This window comes from Bombina bombina, chromosome 4 (assembly GCF_027579735.1).
Source record: "Bombina bombina isolate aBomBom1 chromosome 4, aBomBom1.pri, whole genome shotgun sequence".
NCBI lineage: Eukaryota > Metazoa > Chordata > Amphibia > Anura > Bombinatoridae > Bombina > Bombina bombina.
The window spans coordinates 557,208,980-557,229,708 of NC_069502.1; the positions used below are offsets into that span (position 1 = coordinate 557,208,980).

The 20,729-nt window shown below is 39.5% G+C and overlaps 2 protein-coding genes across 2 annotated transcripts in view; one reads left to right on the forward strand and one right to left on the reverse strand.

The window, feature by feature from the left end:
- CGA (glycoprotein hormones, alpha polypeptide) overlaps window positions 1–17,951 on the reverse strand; it is a 95,185-nt gene extending 77,234 nt beyond the window's left edge. The window contains exons 1-2 of the mRNA XM_053710510.1: window positions 17,911–17,951; window positions 4,112–4,236 (exon numbers count right to left, since the gene is read on the reverse strand). The gene's annotated coding sequence lies outside the window, so the exon portion shown is untranslated. The remainder of the gene's footprint in view (window positions 1–4,111; window positions 4,237–17,910) is intronic.
- ZNF292 (zinc finger protein 292) overlaps window positions 17,178–20,729 on the forward strand; it is a 404,138-nt gene continuing 400,586 nt past the window's right edge. The window contains exon 1 of the mRNA XM_053710508.1: window positions 17,178–17,415. Within this exon, the coding sequence (XP_053566483.1) occupies window positions 17,242–17,415 (174 nt within the window). The 5' untranslated portion in view covers window positions 17,178–17,241. The remainder of the gene's footprint in view (window positions 17,416–20,729) is intronic.

The window sequence follows — 20,729 nt, forward strand, 5'->3', positions numbered from 1 at the left end:
CCATCCTGAGGTGTTGTTTGCAGAGATCTGCAACAGATGTGGGAACCCGGAGATAGACCTTATGGCATCCAGACTCAACTTCAAGCTACCCAGATATGGGTCGCGTTCCAGGGACCATCAGGCAGAGCTGGTAGATGCCTTAGTGGTGCCTTGGGAGTTCAACCTAATTTACATTTTTCCTCTGTTGCCACTGCTTCTTCGAGTGGTGGCCCGCATCAAACAGGATTATTTTAATATTATTATTATCGGTTATTTGTAGAGCGCCAACAGATTCCGCAGAACTGTAAACAGAGGGTAGTACAACAAAACAATTAAAGGGATCAAATGGGTAGAGGACCCTGCCAAGAGTTGCACTGTTGTAATTAGCTCTTAAGAAGGTGATCTACAGACAGCTGGACTTAAGGGGGTTCAAGGGATAGCAATGGAGGAGTGGAACTGGTATAAAGTAAGATTAGCATAGGTTGTATGCATCCCTGAACAGTAGAGTCTTTAGGGAGCGCTTGAAGCTTTCAAAACTAGGGGAGAGTCTTGTGGGGTGAGGCAGAGAGTTCCACAAGATGGGAGCCAGTCTGGAGAAGTCCTGTAAACGGGAGTGCGATGAGGTAACCAGAGAGGAGGAAAGTAGGAGGTCATGAGCAGAGCGAAGGGGACGGGAGGGAGAGTATCTGGAGACAAGGTCTGAGATGTAGGGGGGAGCAGTGCAGTTGAGGGCTTTGTATGTCAGAGTGAGAATTTTGTGTTTGATCCTAGAGGCAAGAGGAAGCCAGTGAAGGGATTGGCAGAGAGGAGCAGCAGATGAAGAGCGACGTGTAAGGAAGATGAGTCTGGCAGAGGCATTCATTATGGATTGTAAAGGAGCTATTATGTTGAGAGCTGATTTCATGTCTGATGGAGTCAATTTTGTTAATGAAGTGACTGACAATGTCTTGAGCTAAGAAAGAAGTTGTATTAGGAAGTGGGGGAGGGCGGAGGAGAGTATTGAAAGTGGAGAACAGACGTTTTGGGTTTGAAGAAAGATTAGAGATAAGAGTAGAGAAGTAGTGTTGCTTGTGGAGATTGAGGGCAGAATAGTAGGAGTTTAAGATGAATTTGTAATCAAGAAAATCAGCTGAACTCCGTGATTTTCTCCAGTGCCGTTCAGCAGTACGGGAACATCTGCATAGGTACCGTGTCAGAGGAGTATGCCAGGGCTGAGGATGAGTGTGTGATTTCCGAGCAATGGTAAGAGGGGTGAGATTGTCAAGGACGGATATAAGGGTGGAATTATAGTGGCAGATAGATTGTTCAGGGCAGGAAAAAGAGGAGCGGTTTAAGGGAATTAGCAAGTAGTTGCTGATCTAAAGACATAATGCTTCTGTGAAGTTTGGTGTGAGGAGTAGAAGGAGGGAGAGTTGTAGGAAGGGATGATATGTTGCAAGTAAGGAGATGGTGGTCAGAAAGAGGAAAAGGGGAGTTTGAGAAGTTTGAGAGAGTGCATCGATAGCTAAAGATCAGGTCAAGAGAGTGACCGTCTTTGTGAGTGGGAGAATCAGTCCATTGTGATAGACCGAAAGAGGAAGTGAGTTGCAGAAGTTGTTTAGCAGATGAGGCAGTGGGATTGTTAAGGGGGATGTTGAAGTCACCAAGAATGAGGACAGGGGTGTCTGAGGAAAGGAAATAGGGTAGCCAGGCAGCCAAGTGATCTAGAAATTGAGTTGAGGAGCCAGGGGGTCGGTATATGACTGCAACACGTACAGAGAGAGGGGAGAATAAGCGAATCATGTGGGTTTCGAATGAGGGAAAAGTGAGGGAAGAGATGGGATGTATTTGTTGAAAGGTGCAGCGAGAGGAAAGTAGTTTTCCAGAAGGCTACCTGTTGTAAGTTAGGAGAGGGCAGTTGAAGCAGCTGAGTGTAAAAATCTTTGTGTTTTCTGTGAGTTCTGGGAGAGGATGTGTTTGAAATCAAGCTGAAGGAGAGAGATATATTAGGTTAATGATGGGCCAGCAAAAGTGTTTTAAAGGAGTGGGAGGGTGCATTTATGGACATTTGAGCTAAGGGTCATTCATGCAGAAACAAAACATCAAAATATTACAGAGATAAGACTGAGACTGAAGTATACAAGGGTTGAAATAAAACCATTAAACAAATAGACACATACTTAACATAATGGCAGACATAAAGTTGATAAAAATATGCAATGAGCTAGAGATATGCAAATTATGACTAGCACAGCCTGTAATTACAAAGTCATGGTAATATATACATTTAAAATAAAAACAAAACAAAAGGAATTATCATTAAATATACAAACACATACAATAAAAAACAACTTGGTAGGTAAAATATAATGAAGAAGCTGTTTTCCAGAAGGCTACCTGTTGTAAGTTAGGAGAGGGCAGTTGAAGCAGCTGAGTGTAAAAATCTTTGTGTTTTCTGCGAGAGGATGTGTTTGAAATCAAGCTGTTGTAAGTTAGGAGAGGGCAGTTGAAGCAGCTGATAGTAAAAATCTTTCGCCTAGATTTAGAGTTTTGCGTTAGAAGGGGTGCGTTAGCTACGCGTCTTTTTTTTCTAACGCACTGGGTTTTTTTACGCTGGTATTTAGAGTTTAAAAAAACCTTCTAACGCATCTATTTTATATGCGTAATCACGCCCGCGTTAGACAGTCTCCCATAGAGATCAATGGCAAATCAAACAAACACGCTTTTTTCATCTAACACTCGATCTCGCGAGAAATACGCACTGCTCGGTCATATGACGTATACCACATAATGCACAACAATAACACACTGCAAATGTCATAACAACAATCACAAAACATAGCACACACGCATTACACATTCAGAAGCGGGGAAAAAAAATATAACTAAACGAGGAATACGCATATACTTGACGATATGGAAATACGGAAAATAACAAAAAGGATAAATAAAAATGCACACTCATACACAAGCAAAATACTCGCATTCAACATTACGAAATATTAGGACAAACATACATTTACAACACTTCACTAATACGATACCATCACCAATTAACATTTACACATAATACTATTGGACAATGTTATAGAAAACGAGCACTATGACATCATCGCATTCTACACATTCCACAAATACTAACTCAAAATGAGCATGCGCAAATTCACACAACTAATACACATTGCACAAATACTAATTACAAACAAAGCACACCTGAACACAATTTACAAGGCAAACCGGTACATTATTATTCATTTACACATGGTATATAAGCACTACACAAGCATGCCTTCTTTGACTGTGTTGCTGGTGGGTTTTTGGAGATTTGAGATTTAGTGAGTTATTGTGAGAGTTAGTGCGAGAGAGTTAGTTAGTGTTATCGTGAGTGAGTTAGTGGTAGTGTGAGAGAGTCAGTTAGTGTTATCGTGAGTGAGTTAGTGGTAGTGTGAGTTAGTGGGAGCGTGAGTTAGTGGGAGCGTGAGTTAGTGGGAGCGTGAGTTAGGTGTAGTGTGAGATAGGAAGAGAGCGGTAGTGAGCGACAGTTGGTTTGGGTGAGGATGCGAGTGCTTTTTCTGTATACGCAACATATTCACACGCAAACATATTCCATACATACATACAGTTATCAATAACACTACATACACTCCATACCCCATACCCTCTCATACTACACTCCATACCCCATTCCCTGTAATCCCATACCCCATTCCCTCTAATCCCATACCCCATTCCCTCTAATCCCATCCCCTAGTTACATTTAGTTTACATATCCTCCTTTTAGTCTTCTTATACATTTTGGTTGGTTAAATACTCCTTACCCTCTTTTATGTATATCACTTTCAGCACTTGTTTTGTCTTTTTATTTCTTTATTTTGACCCCTTTTCATTTGGGCACAGTCACTTTTTGTTGGAGTAGTTAGGGCTTAGTTTAGGGAAGAGATGGAACAGGAGGGCAGGCAGGAGATTAGTCAGGGGAAAGGGAGAGGGGGGAGGAGAGGGAGAGGGGGGGAGAGGAACAGGACAGGAAGGGGGGCAGGAAGGGGGGGAGGAAGCGGTGGGTGGACCCAGCCACTTGGTGCAAGATGGAGCTGAAAAAGAAAATAACCAGGGAGTACCAACATGCCACAGGGACCGGTGGCAGGCCTGCACTGACCGTTGAGTACTCCCGATGGGAGGAAATGTTGCGTCCCAGCATCTTCGAGGTGACCATAGTCGGGATCGGAGGAATCAATACCGGGAACCTGCCACTCTCATCTGACGGTAAGATCATTTAAGAATCTATTAACATCCAAAATAAAAAATGTATTTAAGGATAAGATTAATGCTATTTAACACATTATTACGTAAACGCATTCACAATGACCTTGCAATTACATTGCTATCTAGGCAACAGGTTAGGTGTGCATTTAAACAGACTGAAAACAAACGCAAAAACATTCAGATTGACCAGATAGATATCACAAACACGGTTTGGAAAATGCGGAAATCGCATTGATTGTTAGATTTCAAAGTGGATTAATGAGGCTGCATTTGTAATTCAATTGGAAGCAAAAGCATTTACATCTTTATTTGGAAATATGCTAAAATATACATTTCTTTATTTTTGAAATATACAGAGTCTGGGGAGGAGCCAGCACAGCAACCACAGGCTCCTCCTTTTCCCAGGTATGAGAGTGGTGGAGATGACTTGCCACCTCGGAGAGAAGAAGAGGCCCCCCCTGCACAAGAAGAGCCCCCCCCCGAAGCAGAGGAAGAGCCCCCCTGAAGCAGAAGAAGAGGACCCCCCTGAAGCAGAGGAAGAGGCCCCCCCTGAAGCAGAGGAAGAGGCCCCCCCGAAGCAGAAGAAGAGGCCCCTCAAGCACCAGCAGTCCGCCGTGCACAAGCAGGCCACCGTGCACAAGCAGGCCACCGTGCACAACAGGAGGAGATAGCCGAGGTGCAGGTGTTACTCGATTTCATCGAACAGATGCGTGCCTCCCGGATGGAAAATATCCAAACTAGAACTCAGATTACCGAAGATCTTCGTGGCATTCGAGAAGGACAAAGAGAAATTATAGAGATCCTTACAAGAATTGAACAAGGACAAATCTGGAGTTTACAGATTCAAGAAAATATGTTTAATTTCTTCCGGGAGGCGCATGCTGGGCCATCTGCAGCTGGGCCATCTGCTGCTGGGCTATCTGCTTCTGGTCCATCTGCTTCTGGGCCATCTCCTGCTGGGCCATCTCATCTTGGTACTCCTCCATCTCCTCCTCACCTTGGTTATCCCAGTACTCCTCCTTCCCCTCTTCCCAGAACATCTCCGATGAGAACTCGTCGGAGGGGGCAGTTGCCCCCCCGAGAGCCTCAGTCTCGTGGGAAGAGGGGAAGGAAGAGGAAGTAAGTATTTTTTGAGATGTTTATTTTGTATTTATTTAATGTGTAATGGATAGGTATGTGATGATGTGGTTTTCATACACTTGTGGACCACACTCTGTATATAGTCTGCTTCTATGGGACCGGGTCCATGGAGTCAGATTGTTTGCAGAGTGTGGGTTACAAGTGTGTGGACACCACATCATCACATACCTATCCTTGTTCATGATATTGATTGGTTTCTGTGATGTGATGTCCAAACTGTTTCCCTAATCTCAAACAAAATGACCATTACAATTATGCATGATGGCATATTACGGTTTGAATGCCAATAACACAGCTTAAAGGGACAGTCAGAACATTATTGTTTACAAAGAAAACACTGTATTACGCATTATCAAGTTGGAAACAAAAACATGGAGAAATATGTGTGACTTATGTGCTTACCCTTGTATCTATGCCTATGAAAAATGACCACTTATTTGTTGTTCTGACATAACAACATTTTAGTCAATCAATGATCAATACATGGTAAATATGCTGTATGAGCTCAATGTTTTCAAGATACAAATGCTATCAAAATGCCCTCTAGTGGTCAAATTGCATTCTGATTACATGCACTCTTCAAGCTCTAAGAAATGAGCACACGAACCTCATAGAAGGAAAGTAAAGGTGAGGGAACTCACAGGTTCAGATTCTATCATCAAGATGCATATAATAGGAGGTTTTAATTTCTTGTACCCAAGAATTTTAGAATAAAATTTGTTGATACTCTCATGTTGGGAAATGGGAGGACAAAAAGGTCTAAGGAATTATTCTCAGGCCTGTGTTTTAATAAATATATGAATAGAATAAAATGTCTCTTAAAATTATATCATGGAACATAGGGGGAATTACGTCCCCTATTAAAAGAAAAGCTATATTGAAACATGCACGGAAATTAGGCGCCCAAATAATCTTTCTTCAAGTTTGAAACAAAAACATGGAGAAATACACGTGTGACTTATGTGTTTACCCTTGTATCTATGCCTATGAAAAATGACCACTTATTTATGTTATTCTGACATAACAACATTTTATACAATCAATGATCAATCCGGGGTAAATATGCTGTATGAGCTCAAGTTTTTCTATATCAAAATGATATCAAAATGCCCTCTAGTGGTCAAAATGCATTCTGATTACATGCACTCTTCAAGCTCTAAGAAATGAGCACACAAACCTCCTAGGTTTAGCTAGCAAATAAGAATAACCTGAGAACTATTATAAATTGGTGAGAAACGTTTGACATAATTTGTATTTTAAAATGCAAATAATTATTGGTTTTCTAGACTGTCCCTTTAAAAAATTCCATATGCTAACATATACTAACAGTTTGTGATTGTTGGTATATCTACATGTACTTGTTCAAACAAGAAATATTGGAATAGGATTTCTATTGACGTGTTAAATAAAGTCTATTTTCTTAAAGAGACATTATTGTGTTTGAATTATTTTAGAAAGACATTTTATTTACAAGGAATATGGTTTCAAGTCCTTTTATGAGTGAATAAACAAATATATGCTCACAATAATATATTTGGAGATTAACCAATGTGGAACTCATACATGACACAATAATCAACATTTGCATTAAAGGGACAGTATACAATCTTTTTCAGACAACTGCATGTAATAGACACTACTAGAAACAACAAGATGACCACATACTGATATCAAAATCCGTCAGAAAAAGCTTTAAACACTTTATTAGAAAATGTGTTTAGCTATATTGAAAAGATAGCTGTAAAGCCCATTCCAAGTGGAAAATAAGACAATACCCCTTCATTTGCATATGAAAAGACCCTTTACACAAACAGGAGCAAGCTGGAGAAAGTAGCTGATGGTACTCACATCAAACTTTGAGGCTTGGCGAGGAGTCAGAAAATTACTGAAATGTTATTTGAACATAAGCAAAACTAGACATGTATTTGTTAAAAAACGGACTATATAAATAGATATAAAAAAAATTGTGTTTTTAATGTGAGTGTATAATGACCCTTTAATAAAATATACGACGACATAACATCTAGAAGAAGTAGGCATCTCAAATATTTAGCATATGATAAAGATAAATGCATATTGATTTCTTGATTCAAATACAATAGCGCCTAAATTTCGGAATTCGATATGTTGAAAATTAAACACAACACAGTCATTATTCATAAAAAAGGAACATATTGTTGACAAACATATTAAACAAGATGGACTATATTCATGGATTTGCACTTGCCTCAAAATATCTTATGCAGGAAAACATTTTGCTTTTATTTGTTTATTCAACGAGACAGCCATCAAAAGAGAATGTTGTGTTCTTTATCAGCTATGGGTCAACAATGTACATGATTCACACAATCCATACTCGCCATGGTTTTAAACTTGGCTTCTCATTCACAAACGTGGGTTACTTGCAAAATCTAATATTGCGGGACTACGTAATACAATCAGACGGTTTTTACACCTTTGCATGTGACGTCTTAATTAACATGGCGCATCCTTGATCGCATAAAAACGCCATCCAATAAAAGTTGCATCCTTGATCGCGTAAAAACGCCATCCAATAAAAGTCGCATCCTTGATCGCGTAAAAACCCCATCCAATAAAAGGCGCATCCTTGATCGCGTCAAAACGCCATCCAATAAAAGGCGCATCCTTGATCGCGTAAATACGCCATCAAATAAAAGGCGCATCCTTGATCGCGTAAATACGCCATCCAATAAAAGGCGCATCCTTGATCCCGTAAAAACGTCAGCCAATACAAGGACTCATTGGACAGCCTGGCAGGTGACGTCTTAACCAACATTGCGCATCCGAGATAGAGGAAAAACCTCAGCCAATACAAGGACTCAGTTGATAGCTTGGCATATCAATAAGAAACGTATTTATATTTTAGAAACTAGTATGTGTCTATATTGCTAGCTAGGAATGTCACGCTAGATAACGTAATACTGTGATATATGAAATAGCATCCATTAGTGAAAATAAGGAGATATTTCATTAGAAGCAGAGGATTTTTAACTAAACTATTTAGCAAGCAGCATGTTTTAAATAGACATGAAAACAACATTTTAGGTTACACGATTGTGTACGACATTGCAATTTGAAATACATTGTAACAATAAATGAAAATCTTTGGATTATTGTGTTTCATGTCCCTTTAACTGAGAATTAATGCTAGGAGATGCATTCTGAAAATAGGGATGTGTTATATATTATATGTTAAAGGGACAGTCAACCCCAGAAATTTTGTGGTTTAAAAATATAGCTAATCCCTTTATTACACATTACTCATTTTTGAACAAACAACACAGTTATATATTAATATACTTTTTACTTCTGTTATTATCTTGTATCTAAGCTTCTGCTAACTGCCCCATTATTTCTGTTCTTTTGACAGACATGCAGTTTAGCCAAACAATGCTCACTCCTAGGTCACTTTACGTGCATGAGCTCAATGTTATCTATATGAAACATGTGAACTAATGCCTTATAGTAGTCAAAATTTATTCAGATTAGAGGCAGTCTTCAAGGTCGAAGAAATTTGCATATGAACCTCCTAGTTTTACCTTTCAAATAAGAATACCAAGAGAACAAAGCAAAATTGTGGATAAAAGTAAATTAGGAAGTTGGTTAAACTTGCATGCCCTATTTAAATCATGAATCATCTTTTGGGACTTGACTGTCCCTTTAACTATAGCTATGGTGTCCATCTTTAACATTTAAAAGGTACACATGATAAATACATATGTCATTAATGTTTTCAGATATGTTTATATTGTTTTGGAATAACAATAATGACACATGTATAGATCAAATAGATCAAACGTGTCACTTATTCAAGTTGAAATATGGTCAGCCTACCTATAGCCATATATCAGAGGATAATTAATTTTTTAAAATATTAATATAAAGATATTCATCATCTAAAATATGCGCATTACACACAGTGATTTATTTGGTTACACTACTACAATAAGATATAATTGAAATTGGAATACATGTGCTGCCAACATTCAAATAAGATTTTTTTTAAATAAGATTATATGTCCTTGTTCATATAAAAAGGACAAAAACGCTTTAGAAATGCAGATCCATTCCTTAACAATTGTGGTCAGCATCACTTAAAGGGACATGAAATACCAAATAAAAAAAAAAGGATTCACAGAGAGGATACTATTTACATAAAAATAACACTTTACAGAGATTATCTCATTGTATCAATCCTGGGATCATTTGTTAAAGGTGCATCAATTCATCATAATCTTGCAAAGATAAAGCTTTACGAAAAGTATATCAAGAAAATGAATATAATTAAATTGGAGATGTAAATATTAAAGTCATTTACAATTGTATTACATGATTCCGGAAAGACCATTATTTGGTTTATGGTCCCTTTAAAGATTTACCACATAAAATAGATATTTCAATCAATGACATGAATAAAGAGGACAAAGAATTGTTGAATGACATGTATTTTATCAGTATGTCATAAAACATAAACGTTTAAAAAAAAACATGTTGAAAGATCATTAAAATTGGAGCCATTTGACAAGGTAAAAGAGTGCATCACAGTCCTTGGAGAGAGTTGGCAAGGGCCAGCACAGCCCCACTAGAGCCATTTGACAAGGTAAAAGAGTGCATCACAGTCCTTGGAGAGAGTTGACAAGGGCCAACAAAGGCCAGCACAGCCCCATTGCAGCCATTTGACAAGGTAAAAGAGTGCATCACAGTCCTTGGAGAGAGTTGGCAAGGGCCAGCACAGCCCCATTGGAGCCATTTGACAAGATAAAAGAGTGCATCACAGTCCTTGGAGAGAGTTGACAAGGGCCAACAAAGGCCAGCACAGCCCAATTGGAGCCATTTGACAGGGTAAAAGAGTGCATCACAGTCCTTGGAGAGAGTTGTCAAGGGCCAGCACAGCCCCATTGGAGCCATTTGACAAGGTAAAAAGAGTGCATCACAGTCCTTGGAGAGAGTTGGCAAGGGCCAGCACAGCTCCATTGGAGCCATTTGACAAGGTAAAAGAGTGCATCACAGTCCTTGGAGAGAGTTGGTGAGGGCCAGCACAGCCCCATTGGAGCCATTTGACAAGGTAAAAGAGTGCATCACAGTCCTTGGAGGGAGTTGACAAGGGCCAACAAAGGCCAGCACAGCCCCATTGGAGCCATTTGACAAGGTAAAAGAGTGCATCACAGTCCTTGGAGAGAGTTGGCAAGGGCCAGCACAGCCCCATTGGAGCCATTTGACATGGCAACAATAAAAAACGGAACAGCAACATAGGTTTAATTGTAACTTAGGTTAGGATTTATTTTACAGGTAATTTTGTAATTATTTTAACTAGGTAACTATTAAATAGGTATTAACTATTTAATAGCTATTGTACCTGGTTAAAATAAATACAAAGTTGTCTGTAAAATAAATATTAATCCTAAAATAGCTACAATATAATTATTATTTATATTGTAGCTATATTAGGGTTTATTTTACAGGTAAGTATTTAGATTTAAATAGGAATAATTTATTTAATAAGATTTATTTTATTTTGTTAGGTTTAAATTATATTTAACTTAGGGGGGTGTTAGGGTTAGACTTAGCTTTAGGGGTTAATACATTTATTAGAGTAGCGGTGAGGTCCGGTCGGCAGATTAGGGGTTAATACTTGAAGTTAGGTGTCGGCGATGTTAGGGAGGGCCGATTGCTTCGTTTGGCTACGCTGCATCCAGGTGGATTCTTTTGGCTGCGCGCGCAGCCAACATTCTCTTGGATGTGTGCACAACAAATTGTTAAAGGGACACTGAACCCAAATTTTTTCTTTTGTAATTCAGAAAGAGCATGCAATTTTAAGCAGCTTTCTAATTTACTCCTATTATCAATTTTTCTTTGTTCTCTTGCTATCATTATTTGAAAAAGAAGGCATCTAAGCTTTTTTTTTGGTTTCAGTACTCTGGACAGCACTTTTTTTATTGGTGGATGAATTTATCCACCAATCAGCAAGGACAACCCAGGTTGTGCACCAAAAATGGGCCAGCATCTAAACTTACATTCTTGCATTTCAAATAAAGATACCAAGAGAATGAAGAACATTTGATAATAGGAGTAAATTGGAAAGTTGCCTAAAATTTCATGCTCAATCTGAATCACAAAATTAAATTTTTGGGTACAGTGTCCCTTTAAGCCTGAGGAAACGACCAGTGTTTAGGTCGAGAAACGCGCCCCTTGCCTTTTTATTGGAGATCCCTGCATTAGCCTGTACGCAGAGCAACAGATATCTTTAACTTAATGCAGGCTAAGTTAGCTGGAAAACACTGTTCCTTCTCTCTGGATCATGATCCAGTGTGAGAGCCTGTGATGTATACGCTTGATCCTCGAAATATACCGCAATTGGAGACTACAATGTCCCCGGAAGTGCTGTTTGCCTAGGCCCTAGAGGAAAGCTCCTATATCGCCATCTTCCTTAGCATTCGGCTGGAGAACACTCTTTGACGTCCTAGAGGAAGGAACGCCTACGGGATCTTCCCCATACACTTATATCAAAATAAAATTTTATTCTGAATGCTATTTAAACTATGTATATTGTGGTTTCCACGTTGTTTTAAAGTGATATGGCGCATGACAAGGTGTTTGACTGGGAAGGGCTCAAAGGTGTGTGTATATGTGTATGTTATTATTATTATTATTATTATACTTTATTTATGAAGCTCCAACATATTCTGCAGCGCTGTCCATGGGTATGTATATATGAGTATGCATGTATGTGTGCACATACATTTGTACACACATACAAATCTATAAACTTAAAGTGAATGCAAATTTAGATGATAAAGTGACCGGTTTTTAATTCATCAAAATGTACATTTCACTCGTGTTGTGAAAATACTTACCTTTAATCTTGACAGCCGCTCCAGCGATTCCCCCGGTCATTGCAAGCCACTTCATACATCAGAAATGACGGATCGGTCATCCTCCAATCACGGCTCCCCCCTCCCCCGGGGGAATCAGTGTCCGGACACCTAAGAAACCTTCACTGGCTCCCCATCAACAAGAGAATCACCTTCAAGCTCCTTACCCACGCGTTCAAGGCCCTACACAACATCGGCCCCGAATACCTCAACCACTGCGTAAATCTCTACACCCCCGCCAGACAACTCCGATCGGCCGACCAAGCACTAGCAGTCATCCCCCGCATCAGCAAATCCACAGCGGGCTGAAGATCCTTCTCCCACATGGCAGCAAAGACATGGAATACCCTCCTGCTGCACCTCAGACAATTCACCTCCCTTACAAAGTTCAGAAAGGACTTCAAAACCTGGCTCTTCGACTGAATGCCTATCCCCCCCCCCCTTCTCCTATCCCCTTTCCCTTACCGCCTTGAGACCCTCACGGGTGATTAGTTTGCGCTCTATAAGTACCCAATAGATAGATAGATAGATTCAACGCCATGATTGGAGGAAGCCGGATTCCTCATTTTAGACCCGGGAAGAGGCTTTGCGACGGGCGGGGGAAGCGATGCAGGGACTGTCAAGATTAAAAAAGGTATTTTCAAAACACGAGTGAAATGTAAATTTTGATGAATTAAAAAATTACATTGCTTCTTAAGTTCAAATATTTCAACTCTGAGCACTCAGCTACGCGACCTGATGCGGTTGAGATGAAAAGGAAGGACAAACTGAGCGCGCACAGAGGCATCATCACGCTGCACGCCGCTCTCACTGTGTCACAGCCTTTATGCATACACCATTGAGCCCTTCCCAAACATCTTGTCATATACTATATTCCATTAAAACATATACATTTGTTTAAAGAATAAACATAACTTTTACAGTAAATATGAGTGTAATTGTTTATTTTAATGTTTTACGTGTGTTTTGTTATACTTTTATTGTAGACCTAATACTTTACTTCAGGTCTAAAGTACTGAATTTTTTAGCGCTCTTATGTGTAGCGAACTCACAACTTGTAATATGAACAATATTTAATGTGACAGTGCTATCCATTGAAACTATGGGGCAAGTTTAACCCCTTAATGACCACATCACTTTTCCATTTTCTGACCGTTTGGGACCAAGGCTATTTTTACATTTCTGCAGTGTTTGTGTTTAGCTGTAATTTTACTCTTACTCATTTACTGTACCCACACATATTATATACCGTTTTTCTCGCCATTAAATGGACTTTCTAAAGATACCATTATTTTCATCATATCTTATAATTTACTATAAAAAAAATATAAAATATGAGGAAAAAATGGAAAAAAACACACTTTTTCTAACTTTGACCCCCAAAATCTGTTACACATCTACAACCACCAAAAAACACCCATGCTAAATAGTTTCCAAATTTTGTCCTGAGTTTAGAAATACCCAATGTTTACATGTTCTTTGCTTTTTTTGCAAGTTATAGGGCAATAAATACAAGTAGCACTTTGCTATTTCCAAACCACTTTTTTTCAAACTTAGCGCTAGTTACATTGGAACACTGATATCTTCCAGGAATCCCTGAATATCCCTTGACATGTATATATTTTTTTTTAGAAGACATCCCAAAGTATTGATCTAGGCCCATTTTGGTATATTTCATGCCACCATTTCACCACCAAATGCGATCAAATAAAAAAAATTGTTTGCTTTTTCACAAACTTTTTGACAAAGTTTAGGTTTCTCACTAAAATTATTTACAAACAGCTTGTGCAATTATGGCACAAATGATTGTAAATGCTTCTCTGGGATCCCCTTTGTTGAGAAATAGCAGACATACATGGCTTTGGCGTTGCTTTTTGGTAATTAGAATGCCGCTAAATGCCGCTGCGCATCACACGTGTATTATGGCTAGCAGTGAAGGGGTTAATTAGGCAGCATGTAGGGAGCTTGCAGGGTTAATTTTAGCTTTCGTGTAGAGATCAGCCTCCCACCTGACACATTACACCCCCTGATCCCTCCCAAACAGCTCTCTTCCCTCCCCCACCCCACAATTGTCCCCGCCATGTTAAGTACTGGCAGAAAGTCTGCCAGTACTAAAAAAAAAAAGCTATCCTTGATAAAAAAATTTTTTTAAAAAAAGGCATATTTACATATGCTGCTCTGGAGGATCCCCCCTTAGCCCCCAACCTCCCTGATACCCCCCAAACAGCTCTTTAACCATCCCCCTCTAACTTATTAGTAGCCATCTTTGGTACTGGCAGCTGTCTGCCAGTACCCAGTTTATAGTAAAACATTTGTTTTTATTATTTTTTTAAATATTTTTCTGTAGTGTAGCTTGCCCCCCCCAAAAGACCAACCCCCCTCCCAGATCTCTTAGATCGATATACTTTAGATATTTTTGGCCCTCACTGCCACTTTTTTCACATCATTTTTCTGTAGTGTAGCGGTTCCCACCCGCTCCCTACCCGCGCGCGCCCCCCCCCCCGTGCACCGCCGGCGTTCCCGCCCCCCTCCACATCATACGGCCCATCGATGGCCGCCCACCCGCCTCCCAGACTGGCTCCCACCCACCAACGAAACCGGCCATCGATGTCCGGTGCAGAGAGGGCCACAGAGTGGCTCTCTCTGCATCGGATGGCCAAGGGGGGTTATTGCAGGATGCCTCGATGTTGAGGCATCACTGCAATAACTGAAAAGCAGCTGGAAGCGAGCAGGATCGCTTCCAGCTGCTTTCCAGACCGAGGACGTACGCCATACGTCCTCAGACGTTAAGTGTATTTTTTTTGAGGACGTATGGCGTACGTCCTTGGTCGTTAAGGGGTTAAAGGGACATGAAACCCAAATTTTTTCTTTCATGATTCAGATAGAGAATATATTTTTAAACAACTTTCTAATTTACTTCTATTATCTAATCTGTTTCATTCTCTTGGTATCATTTGTTGAAGGAGCAGCATCACTAATGGTTTCTAACTGAACATATTGGTGAGCCAATCACAATCGATATATATATATATATATATATATATATATATATATATATAGATATATATATGCAGCCACCAATCAACAGCTAGAACCTAGGTTATCTGCTTCCCCCGAGCTTGCCTAGATAAACCTTTCAGCAAAGGATAGCAAGAGAAGGAAGCAAAATTAAATAATAGAAGTAAATTGGAAAGTTGTTTAACTTTGTATTCTCTATCTCAGTGATTTTTAACCTTTTTTTTGCCGTGGCACACTTTTTTACATTAAAAAACCCTGTGGCACACCACCATCCCAAAATTTTAAAAAAATCACACATTGTAGCCTAATACAGTATATATATATATATATATATATATATATATATATATATATATATATACACACAAACACACACATACTGTATGTATTGTGCTGTTATGCCATGCCTCCTACAAACTACCCCTGCACTGGGAGTAAAAAACAAGCAAAGTTTAAAAAATATGTCACACTGTTGTCAGTCTGCCGTGGCACACCTGAGGATCTCTCACGGCACACTAGTTGAAAAACACTGCTCTATCTGAATCATGAAAAAAAATTTGGGGTTTCATGTCCCTTTAAGAGATGTCAGCCACGCTAAATATTCTCTGATATTTAATGTGTACCATTCCCTTGTATTACTAGATTGTGCTATATTGATAACACTCACTGTTCTGTCAATAGTGCTCCACTTGTAATATGGGCCATAATTATTTACTTATTTTTCTATGAAAAAAGCTAAAGAAGAGGAAGTGATTCTTAAAGGAACATTACAATTTGAAATGCCTACGTATATGATTCATAGAATTTGTGTGCAATATATCTCTATTCACAAAACTACAATTGTTTAAAAAGTTGTACAGAATTTAGGATCTTTTTTAAACAGGGGAAAACTGGTTAGAATGAATCATGCTTTATTACCTTTAGCAATAACATTACGATGTTTAGACTATGCATGTTTTATTTATTTTTATTGTACCTTCCTGTCTCGTTTCACAACATATCTCTTGTCTTTGAGTCTAATAAGAACTTCAGACATAGATCTACCAATCTGTCACCAAGCCGTAGTCAACAGTTTAGTCCATCCCACTTATAGTAGTAATGTTTTGTAACAGTAGTGCATGGTCTCGTTACATCATTTATTTTGTGTAAATAGGTGGAGCTGCCTTCAAATACTTGTGACCCAGTGCCACTAGTTCATGGCTTGGTCCATCCATTCATAACTGCATATGATTTATGGCTATTTGAAAATCAGATCATTTCCTCCAGTATCACTTACGGCAATAACAATATGCAGCCTCAAATAAATGTATTATAGTTCGTCAGGTGTGCTGTTTATGTTTTTTGTAAGAAAGCATGGAGATGTTTTGGTAATGCATCCCAAGAGTAAACGAGTTAGTGGCAGTATATACAGTATAATACAAGTGTCTTGTTAAAAAAAAATCATGTTAGCCACTTCAATTGTTTTGACAGGCCTTGTTGCTCTTCATCGTGCAGCTGTTTAAAAGGTCGTCTGTTTTCCTGTTGGCTGCATATATAACGGTCTAGCAACAAAATACTACTTTGTGTGACGAGGTGTAATAAAAACAAACGTATTCATAATTTTACATATTTTGTACTCTGCAAAAATGATAAGCAAATATCGAAAATAATATATTAATATTAAACCATATATTCTGTATTGTCTTTGTTGTGTTAGGAAGGCATATGTTCCACACAGAACTAATAGTAGTTGCACACGGCAGGCACGCTAATGTTATTGTACTAGTACAGTGCAAATGAACAGTTCACGTTTGAAACGCGGGTAGAACGTCTCGAGACCGTGCAAATCTTGGGATCAGCGCGGCGGCCACGACCCTCCTCCCACCGTGACGTACGCACTGTAACGTCCGAACGTGGCATTGTGATTACATGACGCCGTCTGGCGACTGTGAGCGAGAGAGTTTGTGTGTACGAGACTGACTTGGGTGTGAAGATGGCGGACGGGGAGGCCGGGCAGCTTACCGCTCCCGGCCCCAACCCTGTCCCGGATGTGTCTGTTGAGATTCCCCGGTTGGAGGAGAGGTTACAGGAGCTTGAAAACCGCCTTCGAGTTGGGGATGAGGAATCTGTGGAAGCTGCGACCGACTATTGCCAACGGTTCTGTCAGGTCAGCTTGTCCCCGGGGCTGGGTGTTGTGACGGGGAGGGTTTGTCATGGATGGGAGAGGTGTCAGCCCTCCATCCTAGGGCTGGGCACGGTGGGATCGGGAGCGCAGGACCACAGCTTTTTGTTTGCTGGGCGGGATCAACACTGCCTTCTTTGTGTATGTGCAGGATCACTGCATGTTTAGGCCTGTCAGTGTGGTCCTAGATTCTTCCGATGCAATAAAAGGCACCGTGCCACAATATCTAATTGTTGCTTGTTATTACTTTAGCATTGTGCTGATCAAAATGGAGAGCGTTTGTTGACATTAGAAGTGATTCCATGTTTCACATGTAGTTCCGAGTACCAGGCAGTGCTCACACACTAAGTTAGTTAACCTACTGACTGCCAGAGAGAGATGCAGCACATTGCACAGCAATCGCAGCCCCCTTGGCAGTTACAAGGGGTGGATGTGCTCTATGACCTCTGTACGCCAATGGTTCCTCTGACAGCTACCCACCCTGTCACCCCACATCCCTTTTGTTAAAATCTTCAGCCTTCTGTATTGAACTAAACGCTGGCGGGTTTTAGTTCTGCTACTCCGTATATATAGGTTTGCTTGTTTTTTTGATCTCCCATTGGAGGGATCACGGGGATCTGCAGCTAGCCCCCTCCCCTTGGTAAGGTTTCAGCCTGTGGCTTGTCTGCTTATTTAGCTTTGTGAGTGGTTGTATTTGGATTGCTCACGCCCCCCTCCCTTTTCCGTTCAAGTTTGATCCAGTTGGTGCAACATCATATCCACTAAGGAGATTATTTATTAACCCCTCTTTTGCATGAATCCTATACTAATGTGTTTTGACTTTCTTTGTTGCAAACTGCTTGTTTATTTATCTTTTGATGTTTAGTAGGTATATTGCATAAGTACAGTTCAAATCCCTTTTTGTTATCTGGGAAATACCTTGCTTGCACAGTGAGATCTCTTTGTTGCCCACAGAAGACCTATCTTGGTCACACATTTTGTCTGTGATTTGAACCAGAGATGCCTGCAAATTCTGATAACGTTTTGCATTGTCAACATATGTAACCATACATCCCCATCCCTTTTTAAAGAGGGAATGCATTTCTGATCACAGCCTTATTTATGTGTGTGTATTTTAATGGACTGAATATACTTTTAATTTGATACTTTTATTTAATATGTACACTTATGATTGTCATTACACAAGGTCATTTTAAATAGGCATTTACTAAACAAGTACTGAAAAATTAAATTTGCACAACAGACTGTACTTGCTCTGTTCAACTTTGATATTTTTAAAATTATATCAAATGGACACACTTCAAATTCTGATGAGTAAACACTTTGAAGATAATGTAAAATTGTATTATAGAACTCTGAGTTAAGTCTGTTTTAGTGTAAACATGCCTGATTTTGTTTGAACATTTTTTTAAATGTTGTCTTTTTTTACTGTGTTTAGCTTCCCCAACACTAGTCAAAGTTGCAATATGGATACACCCCCATTCTGCTCCAGCTGAGAATATAGCCTGCTTATGAAATATGATAATTTTTATTATTACACTAGAATGACCCTTACCAACTCCAGTCCTCAGGACTGATGGGTGTGCTTATTATTTCACATGTGCTCTAGTTATAATGAATATGGTCCTCAGGTCTGAAGTAGGGAAACGCTGCTTGTACTTATATCTTTGTACCCATGGACAGCGCTGCAGAATCTATTGGCGCTTTATAAATAAAGAATAATAATAAAGGAGCAGGAAACCCACAATTTCTTTCATGATTCGGATAGTGCAATTTTAAACAACTTTCTAATTAATTTTTTTTTTTCCCACTTTTGTTGAAAATCAGGGACATAAGCTTAGGAGCGTGCATGTGTCTGAAGGACCATTTTATTTATAAAATGTTTTATCAGAAAAAAAATACGTTGAGATTTGGTCTCATTTTCAAGTATGTCCAGGGATATGCCAGCAATACTTTTACATATTGTATAAATAGTTACATTTTTGCATAACAGTGCAGATATAATTTACACTACAGGATTGATTTGTTTGTAAAGATATTTGTTTTCAAGAACCTCCAGGTTGCTGAAGGATTTGATGGTTTTCAGGAGGTTATTCCACATATATAGCAGAAGTTTTGCAAGTATGTTATCCATTTGCAATAGGACTAGATGTAAGCACTATTTCCACAAAAAGAAAATATTTGCGTTTCATATCTCTTAAAGCTGAATTTGACTTAAATTAAAGGGACATGTACTCCAATTTTTGTCTTATCATTTAGAAAGAGCATTTTAACCTTTTAATGCTGTTACGGCGTTTTTATTCTGTCCTAACCGCACCGGGCTTTAGCGCCGTTAGGATGGAATAGAACATCCTATCCGTTTGGCTGTCCTAAAGCCAACTGAGGTTCTAGGATGCAATTACGGTTTGGAGGGCTTGCCTAGCGTCATAGGGACTGCCCCCCTGACCCGATCCCATCGCCGAAATCTCGTTATCGTGGTCACGGGATTTAAATTTGTTTACATCGGAACGTTGTTCTGATTGTAGACAAATTTACCCTGTTGTCAAATTTTGTCTTATCGTTTAGAAAGAGCATTTTAACCTTTTAATGCCGTTATGGCGTTTTTATTCTGTCCTAACCGCACCGGGCTTTAGCGCCGTTAGGATGGAATAGAACATCCTAGCCGTTTGGCTGTCCTAAAGCCAACAGAGGTTCCAGGATGCAATTGCGGTTTGGAGGGCGTGCCTAGCATCATAGGGACTGCCCCACTGACCCGATCCCATTGCCAAAATCTCGTTATCGTGGTCACGGGATTTAAATTTGTTTACATCAGAACGTTGTTCTGATTGTAGACAAATTTACCCTGTTGTCAAACGGTTAAACAACTTTCCAATTTACTTCTCAGGGCTCGACAAACCCAGGAGCTAGGGAGCCACTGGCTTCTAGAATTTTACCCCTGGCTCCTGAACTTTTTGGGTTATTCTCCATATATCTATTTAGAAATACCTCTGTCTGGCTCTAAAATATAGGAGCCAGTAAGAATATTTAGAACAGATTTGTCGACCCCTGTCTTATCTAATTTGCTGCATTCTCTTTATCCTTTTTTAAGATGCATATCTAAATAGGCTAAGTAGCTGCCGATTGTTGGCTTCACTTAGATGCCTCAATTGGTTCATTGCTATTTCTTCAACAAAGGATATCTAAAGAATGAAGTACATTAGAGCATAAAAGTAAATTGGAATGTTTAAAATTGTATTCTCTATCTGAATCATGAATGAAAAAAGTTGGTGTTCATTTCGTCCCACCTAGTCTTAAAAGGA